The sequence below is a fragment of the Hirundo rustica genome, chromosome Z (genome assembly GCF_015227805.2).
Source record: "Hirundo rustica isolate bHirRus1 chromosome Z, bHirRus1.pri.v3, whole genome shotgun sequence".
Taxonomy (NCBI): domain Eukaryota; kingdom Metazoa; phylum Chordata; class Aves; order Passeriformes; family Hirundinidae; genus Hirundo; species Hirundo rustica.
The window spans coordinates 63,995,891-64,004,731 of record NC_053488.1 but is presented as its reverse complement, the minus strand read 5'-3'; the positions used below and the strand labels follow the sequence as shown (position 1 = coordinate 64,004,731).

Below are 8,841 nucleotides of genomic sequence, written 5' to 3'. Positions count from 1 at the left end.
CAACTGACATTAACTTGTGAATCATATGTTAGGGGTATGTGGAAATGAAGGGAAACTGGTGACATCACAATACTTTACAACTTTACAAATGAGAGTCTGAATATGTTGCATCTACGAGTGTATAGCAAGGGTGGAAAGCAAAGGCACACATAGGTTCATGAACCCCTCAAAACAGAGGGTGGAAGAGAATTGGGGTAGGGGAAAAAATGAAAACATAAGACCCGCCGAATACAAAATAAACATTTCAAGGTCAACCCAGTAACTGCAGTGTATGTTGTGAAGGCAGATCGCTGCACAAGCTGTTGCTGTGATTATCCATCTCTATGTTTTGGGAGAACGTTTTGAGGGATAATATCAAGGGAACCCTGCTTCAGGGGTTGGAGCTGGGTAAAAAGGTGTTGAGTTGGTTCTTTTTTTAAAAAATTACCTTGTTACCTACTGTTTTCAAAGGGTTTTCAGATTGTTTTTATTAAAACAACAACATTGCTTTGGATACAGATCTATCTACTCCAGTCTGCATAGTTCACTATGCATGAACAAAATTGTTTCATAAAAGAAGCCATGATGAAATGAAAGAACATGCAAGCACCCTTGTTACACACTTTGGTGTAGACCATCCAGACCTTATATATACCATCTATAAGCTAGTGGACTTAAAATCTGTCTTTTCAATCATTCAGAAACAAAACCAAAACCCTGAAAAACAAATTGAAGTATAAAATTTTAAAAAACAAATTGAAACAGAAACAACCACCTTACTCAAACATACTGTTCAGTAGATATATATATATATATATATATATAAAAAGCTTAGAAGCGATCCCCATCATTTTTCTACAGTATGTTGACACAGTTATTGTAACAGATTAAAAACACAGCTACGTTTTTGCATAAACTGAAAGACTGGAAAGGAACTTACACACCTGTGCCCGCACACACACGCACACACCTGTGAAAGCGCACACTCCCACACTAGCTACATGCACAGTCACACAAAAGAAACAAAGAGGAAAAAAAAAAAATCCATGTTTTTCCCCAAAGAAGTATATGCAGCATTCTTCTGGAGCAGCAGGTAGCTACAGCAGGAGCCTGCCCTGCCTGTCCTAGCTCCATGTGCCCTGCATGCTGCAGGATCGGTGGCTGGGCTTTCTGCAGGGCTTGGCCCCTCTCACCAGTTCTGTCCCCAGCGAGGGGATGTACCAGCTCCATTGACAAAGGTGTTAGTCATTTTCCTGCTGCCAGTGAGAATGATTTCCACAATCTCCATGCTGACATGCTGTAAAGGGGAAGTGGGAGGTGGGGGAAGGCAGGACCCTCAGCATGGTGCCTTGGGAGCACCACCACCTGGGAGTGGTGTTGAGAGAGGACTTGGCACAGCTGGAAAGTCAAATTTGGAGGGTATGGTGCTAGCCTAATTTCTTTACGGATGTGGGGTTATGATAATAACCACCACATTCTTCTTTCAATAATTTTACTCCAGTTTCTGAAGGGGCTTGGAGGAGGAAGGATCAATAAATATTTGCATTACTCAAAGGGGAAAAAGAAAAAGGTTTTACATACTACAGCTCACAAATATACACAACTGAGGGTGTAAGGCACAAATTTACATGTGGAAGAAAACAGGCTATTCACAGATATATTCCCACGAAAAACCCGTGTGATAAGACCATAATTTATGCATGGTAACAGCCGGCATATTAGCTAGTTCACACTGTTTGAGGATTTTGTTTGCCGTCTCACATGCAAGGTGAAATGAGATGGCACTTCACAAGCTGGTGCCTTCACAGAAAATATTAGCTACTGACAAAGCCATGTTGATAGAAATGGTGCACAGATGCGCAGCTTTTAAGTTTCTCTTGCAGCTGCTTTAGGAGTTATGAACTTGTGGTATTTGTTGCTGTCTTAGGTCAGAGGCCCAGCCAGCTAATTAGCTGAGAGACTTAAATAGATATCCCCTTTTTTTTTTTTTTTTTTTCAGCTAACCAGGCAGTCCAGGCACAAAGTTCAGAAATCCAGCTCCAATTTATCTAACTCAGTGAATTTCTTGGAAAAATAAAAGAGTTCTAATTACTCCAGTTAATGGGTTTCACGTTAAATAGGTATAACTTTCAAGGTACTTCTCTGAAAAGCTGCTCATGGGATGATAATGAAGGTCAGTTCCTTAGGAAAAACAAAAGTAGAACAATAAATAAGAGGAGTTACTTGTTAACAGTCACGTTATTCATTAAAAGAGAAGGGTAGCAGAAATCTATGACATAGTTTGCCCAAGCCGGCATTTAACTGCTATGACCAAATGGTTGTAACACTGAAGGGCATAATTTCACAGTACCTGCTAGTGGTAAACTTCTGCCATTGCTAAGTCAGAGTTAGCTTTATCAATTGATTTTTTTCCTTTTTTTTTTTTTTTTTTTTTTTTTTTTTTTTTTTTTTTTAAAACATTTGTGTGTTTTTTTACATTGGTTTTGCTTTTCAGAGCACTCTTTCCCAGTTCAGGAATGCACTGTGCAGTTAGGGGCAGGGGGTGAAATGTCACAGTCATTTTCACCTGTGTGCTTTTGGCTCAATGTGTTTGATGGAGGATTAGTCTTTTGAGCAAAGAACTGGCAGGTTGTGAGGGTGAATCCTGCATTTGCAAACCTTCAACCATGGGTCATATGGCTCAGGTTTAAAAAAATATTCCACTTTTCCCAGAGAGTAGAAATCCAACACATCTTCAGCTTGCAACAGCCATCTTCTCAGAGGAGCGAGTCTTAACAGTTGCAGAACATCGGCCTTCAAGGGCAAGTTCTGCTTAATTGCCATCCTCCTTCCGCTCCCCCTCCCCCTCTGATTATGTACATGCATCGTTGGGCTTCATGGATGTGGAAAGCGGAGCAAAGGAAGGTTTGGGAGGTACGTCTGGCTTTAGCGAGGGCGTGCGTTTCAAGCCTGATCTCGTCAGTGAGTTGTAGGCAGTGAGGCTTGGCTGTCGGGATACAGTCACAGCCTGTGCCTGAGCAGCATGGACTTGTATGGAGTCCACTCGCTGTGGGGCTGGCGGTGGGTTGTCACCCCGGCCAAAGCTCTGATTGCGGGACAGGTGGGACGAGTTTGAGGAGTTAGTGTTGTTTCTTTTGAGGGTTGATGCCTGATGACTTCTCGTGAGTGAGTTTGTGGGGTAGCTTCTCTTGTAGTCCACGTTGTAAGCAGAGGAGTGCATCTCCAGCCGCTTGCTCAGCCCGCTTTGTGATAGTGAGGCACCCGGGGGCCCCAGGGACGCCTCCCGCTGGGGGACTTTTGGTGGCATGCTGTCGAGATTTTCCACCAGGTTAACTCCATGGCTGGGGCTTTTGATGCTGAGGTGGTCCTTGATAGTTTTGTACTCAAGGGTGGCATTCTGGTCCTCCACAGACATCTGAGCCCCATCGCTCATTTTTGACTGATCAACATACTCATGCTGGTAGCCTTGCTGGGCTATGGGCAGGACCACAACACTTGGGATATGGCTGGGAGAAGCTCTGAGCGGTAGGTCGGTTGGGATCACTGGTGAGGCCATCGAGGGGATATCTTTTGTGCAAGCATTGATGAGGTTCTGGTTTCTCTCCCATTCCCTACTGCCTCGGCTGGGCTTTCTCTTCTGTTGCAGGGTTGGGGTGGACTCAGGGGTTGGCAGGGCAGCCAGGTCCAGATGGTGCTGGTCAGCTTTGATTAGCATCTTGGCAGTGCTGCTTGGGGTAGCCAGCTTGCCATTGTGCATCAGAGGTGTGAGGATAGCTTCAGGCTTTGGCTCCTTCGATTGAGCATCCCCAAAGAGGCCACTGAGCTTGGAAACACTGCTCATGGAGCCACGGCGGGAGTGGGTCAGCTCCTTGTCCTTCCTCTGCACAACAGCCATGTCTCTGCGGCGGTGGTCGCAGATGCAGTACACAATGATTCCCGAAAAGACAGCCCCCATGACAAAAGCAAGAATAACAGCAATGGCCAACAGGGTGACTGGCACCAGCTGATCATGACCTTTCAGGTAACTCTCCCGAATCACTCCTGCAATAGACAGCATACAGAGGTTAAACAAACTGAGGACAAAGGGGAAGCAGGGAGGTCAGGGAGGCTACATATCATTAATTACTTTATTCAAAGACATGCCCCTAGGAGGTTGCTTTGTGTTTTACAGGGTGACTTTGTTTATCAGTTTGCTAAAATTTGGAGACATACTCGGCCTGCCAGCTACATCATCCATGTGCAGCCTTCAGCTTTCAGTACAGCTTTCAGACATAGAGCTAAAGACTACAAAGTTCAGGAGGGGAAAGGGAATTTACTTGCAAGACAAATACAATTGTTTTGAAATCCTGGCCCTGGGCAATTCACACTGACTTCAGCAGATCTGTTAGTTCTCCTCTGACGTACTGCTCATTCCTCACCTTCCTCTTTCTGGTCTCTCCTAGGCCAATATCATCTTATTTTTACTATGGCAAGTCATCCACCTTCAAAGGCCTTTAAATGGAGGAGAGGAGAGGAGAGGAGAGGAGATAGAATCATGGTGAATACCAGAGAAGTGTATCCAACATTGTTTAAGGTTTCTTTCTCTGCTCTTTGTTCTGTTATCTTTGTCATGTGTTTTATAAGTCAGTGTCACATGTCTGAGCTTCAGAAGGATGCTCAAGTAACCATGGAAGACAAACCACAGTGTTGAAATTTATTTAACCTGCTGGATGACTCTCCTTGCTATTTTAATTTTTTTCTGAACACACAAATAGGTTGACCTCTGTGCTGAAGCCTATGCTTTCTGTTCTAAAGGACCTGACCTAGTGTCTCATCCTGTGGTCAGAGGTCACTGTCAAATCCTACTTGATTGTCCAAGCACCTGCTGTCTGAGGCGGCACCTTTGGCAGAGCACACCTCCTCCATCTGAAGTCCCTAATGCAGCACTAATGAATACCCTGAATTTCCAAAGAAAGTTTTTGTTGTGGTGGTGGTGGGTTTTTTTTGTTTTGCTTTGTTTTGGTTTGGGTGTTTTGTTTTGTTTTGTTTTTTTCTGGTATGGCCACCAAGCCAACAGCACTAATGAAACACAAACAAAAAGACTGTAATTTGGTGGGTTTTTTCCATTTCTGGTTTTGTTCTTAGCAGCCACAGTTTGACAAGGTACTGAAGGAACATCTCTTCCACCTCTTCTTCCAGACAAGGCCCAAGTGCCAGGGGATGGAAAGTTCCACATACTCAAAGGAAATATAATGGTTATCCTTATTACAGGAGAGACAGCAAAGCAGAAAATACAACTCAAAGGCTCTCCTGAGATTTATGAAGATACAAAACTTTCATGTTGCTAATCAACTTCTAAAATAAAGTCTTTTCATGTTTTTGGCACAGATTGTAATTACAATCCAGAATTAGAACCAAAATTCTTCTCAGCAAACTATGTCAAAAGAATATTAAAAAGTTGCCACTATCTCACAGAAGCCTGTGATAAGTATTCTGGCTAGATCTAGTATTGTTCCCATTTTTCTGTCCCAAGTTAATTGCAGCATTTAGGTGGACAAGGCGTATTTGCATACAAGAGATGAATTTTATATTTAAAAGCAAAACAGCTCTTGCAATCATAAGCACCGCATGTGACATCACAGCTGGGTGCCACAGAAATTATTGTGGTGTGACAGTACAAGGGGTTATGATGTCACAAGGAGAATAAATAGCAAGCGCAGATGATCACTTAAGAAAATAAGATCTGGCATTCATATAAATGTCCTAATAGTAAATTGTAAGGACAGGAAAGTAAAACTCAGAAAACAATATATAATTAGAAACAATCTTCAAATTAAGTGTTTCTGAGAGAGCCCTCTTTTAAAGCCCAGAAGCTTCTCCAGAAGCAGATTCTCCTATTCTTTGTCATCAGCACTTAACAAGCAGCAGTAAAATCTCTAAATTAAATTCACGCACAAAATTGCTGTAGGTAGAAGCACAGTCTAGTGGTTACAGCACAGTCAGCAGGAACTTTATTTCACTGCAAAGGTGTTGGTCTCCTGTGATCTTTCTCCTGTTGATATTTACATGCTAGACTCTTCAGCATTTTGTGGCCAAATTTATTTACACTTGTAAAACTGTAGTGATTAACCAGAGAATCAGATACAGAGAATTAAATGGATGGGAAGAATGGTCATGAAATTAAGAAAAGCTTTACCTTAAAAAGTCTAATTTAATGGATTTCTGTGCACAAACTTCTCAGGCATGTCCCTTGGAGCACTTATCCAACATGTTTTGCATGGAAGAAACTCAAAATCCCTGCCTTTGGTACCTACCTAAGGGTGTGAGCACCTACAGTCGAAGCCAGCATGGATTCATTACAGGAAATCCACATCTTACTAACTTAATATTCTTCACTGAAATGATGGTCAGTCATTGAAACAATGCTGTCTACGGAAGTGATAAAATTATCATTTCTGAAAGTGTTCATTATTTCCAAGCTGTCTATGGAAGTGGTAGAATTATCATCTCTGAAAATGTTCAAAAAGCATGTTAATGTGCCACCTGGGAATATGGTTTAGAAGAGATCATGGTGGTGCTAGGTTAAAGGTTGAACTTTAAGGTCTCAGAGGCCTTTTCCAACCTAAATTGTTCAGTGGTGCTATTATTCTAATATTCTTTTATGTATAGACTGGGAGCAAGAGGCTGGAGTACAGCCCTGTGGGAAGGGAAATGGCATTTTTGGTTGATGGTAAGCTCAATATGACTCAACCATGTGCCCTGGTGGAAAAAAATGGGCCAACCATATAAAAATTTTTAGAATGTGTCTAGAGGAGTACAACAAAAATAGTGAAAAGACTACGCAGCATCAGTGATGAGGAGTGAACATGGTTTGTTCAGCTTAGAGGAGACCACATTGCTATCTAAAACTTCCTCATGGTTGGGAGTGGAGGGGAAAGTGTTGTTACATCTCTCAGGTATCTGGTGATAGGATGCAAGTGGAATACCTTAAAACTCATGTCCATGCCTGAAATTTCCTACTGGTTGAGGGAAACTTCAAGCTCTGCACTCTCAGTCTTCTGCTTTAGGCTAAGTCCTACTCTACAAGTGATAGCCTTAAGCACAAACATGCATCACTGCACAAAAAATCAATGTAAAATCTTCAGCTTTGGGTTACCAGTAGACATCAAAACATTAGCACTCACATTACAAAATGACTACACAGTCCAGACTCCATGACCTTTTGTGTTCATGAAAGGGGTAGCTGAAATGATGTTGTGCACACTGTAGGGGTTTTATATGCAGAAATTTATGACTGTCTTAAAACATCCTGATTCCAGCTATTTCCTCTTGACCTCAAACCTTCCTGATGTTTGTTATGTTTCGTACGCTAAAGGCTCTTTAACATTAGTGGCTTTGCTCTAGGCAGGCAGATCTTGTCTGGAAAAAAAGTCAGTTTAATGATAATTTATTTTTTTATCAGGGATTGCTTCCATGTGTCATTAGTCATGCAAACAATCTCACTAACTTGGGCAAGATTTGACCCTGCATCAATGTCCATGGAATAGATAAAACTAAGTAATAAAAAAGTAGGAGAAATGCTCAGCATCCTATTATGATGACCACTAGGTATGTGAGGGGGTGGTCAGTAATTTAATATGATACAGGCTGATAATTGCAGTTGTTGTCAATGTGTCAAACCTTAACATCAGCAGTACCTGCCTGTACAGTGTGGGTTGACTAAGGAAGTGTGTGATGCCAACCGTGTCAAATTTAGGGCTAACTGTTTATGTCACTTTACAGACTGCATTCTGTGTGCTTTCACTTATCCTGCAATTCTTAGAGACCACCACCGTCCACATGGCAAGTCCAACATCCTTCATTTGCACTCATTTTCAAGGAATTAAAATGAAGGGAGAAAATAATCAGAAAAATGTAGGGTTTACATTTTTGAAATACAATAAAGTATTTGGACTCCCAGCTTTGAGGAAATACCTGCTATTAAAAAATCTTACAGCTATATACTTAAAAGTATCTGACATACTTTTAAGACATCATGCACTGGAAAACTGACTGGGCTGGTTGCACAGAACCAGTAGAATATGTCGGATATAGGTATCTCCATGTTATACATATATATTTTTTAATAATAAAATTGTTAATCTATATTAGATGCTTTTAAAGTGCTATGTCTAGACCTTTCTTGTTTATAATATATCATTTGCAAAAGCAAAAAGACATTGCTTATTTCATTTTATGTGGTCTGAATCCATACCCCTGACTATTTTCTCTAGTACATTGAGATGTATCACTTTGGATAACAACAAACTATTCTTTTGAGAGAGATCGTTTTGACAGGATTATCTGTATTAATATTTTACTCCAGAGATGTGTGGTAGTAAAAATAAAAGTAAACCTGAAAACATTACAAACAAATAGATGACATCAAGTACTTGCATCTTCAAGGATTAGATCTTACATATTGTGTCACTGATGCCACAAACATGCTGAGGTTTACTGACCTCCCTGGACTCTTCATTTCAAGTCAAACTCTCTCCCTTACAAATCACAGCTGGGCTTACAATTCAGGGTCCTCCGGCATGTGATGCAATATTATTTCTGGCTACAAGAAAAGCCAGTCTAGTCACCTGATATTCTCCCTTTCCCATGGCTATTCTGATTTCTATGGACAAGCTGATCCTTCTGCCTCTATTAACTTTCTGTAATTTCATCCCATGTCCTTTTGTCTGCATCTTCTAACATTGCCATTCATTTTCTCAGTCAGTATACCCTGCACTGTAACAGTCTGGAACATGCAAAAATCACCTCTTCTTACTCATCTAATGAGAGAGAAGACCTGATGTGGTATTGTGTTATTCTGCTATGCAAAATTAATTCCTTCTT

The 8,841-nt window shown here is 41.3% G+C and overlaps 1 protein-coding gene across 1 annotated transcript in view; it reads right to left on the bottom strand.

The window, feature by feature from the left end:
• Nucleotides 1-2,449: 2,449 nt before the first annotated feature.
• Nucleotides 2,450-8,841, bottom strand: part of SEMA6A (semaphorin 6A) — a gene marked incomplete at its 5' end in the record, with an annotated part of 57,911 nt that continues 51,519 nt past the window's right edge. Inside the window, one exon of the mRNA XM_058424191.1 lies at nucleotides 2,450-4,020. Within this exon, the coding sequence (XP_058280174.1) occupies nucleotides 2,831-4,020 (1,190 nt within the window). The remainder of the gene's footprint in view (nucleotides 4,021-8,841) is intronic.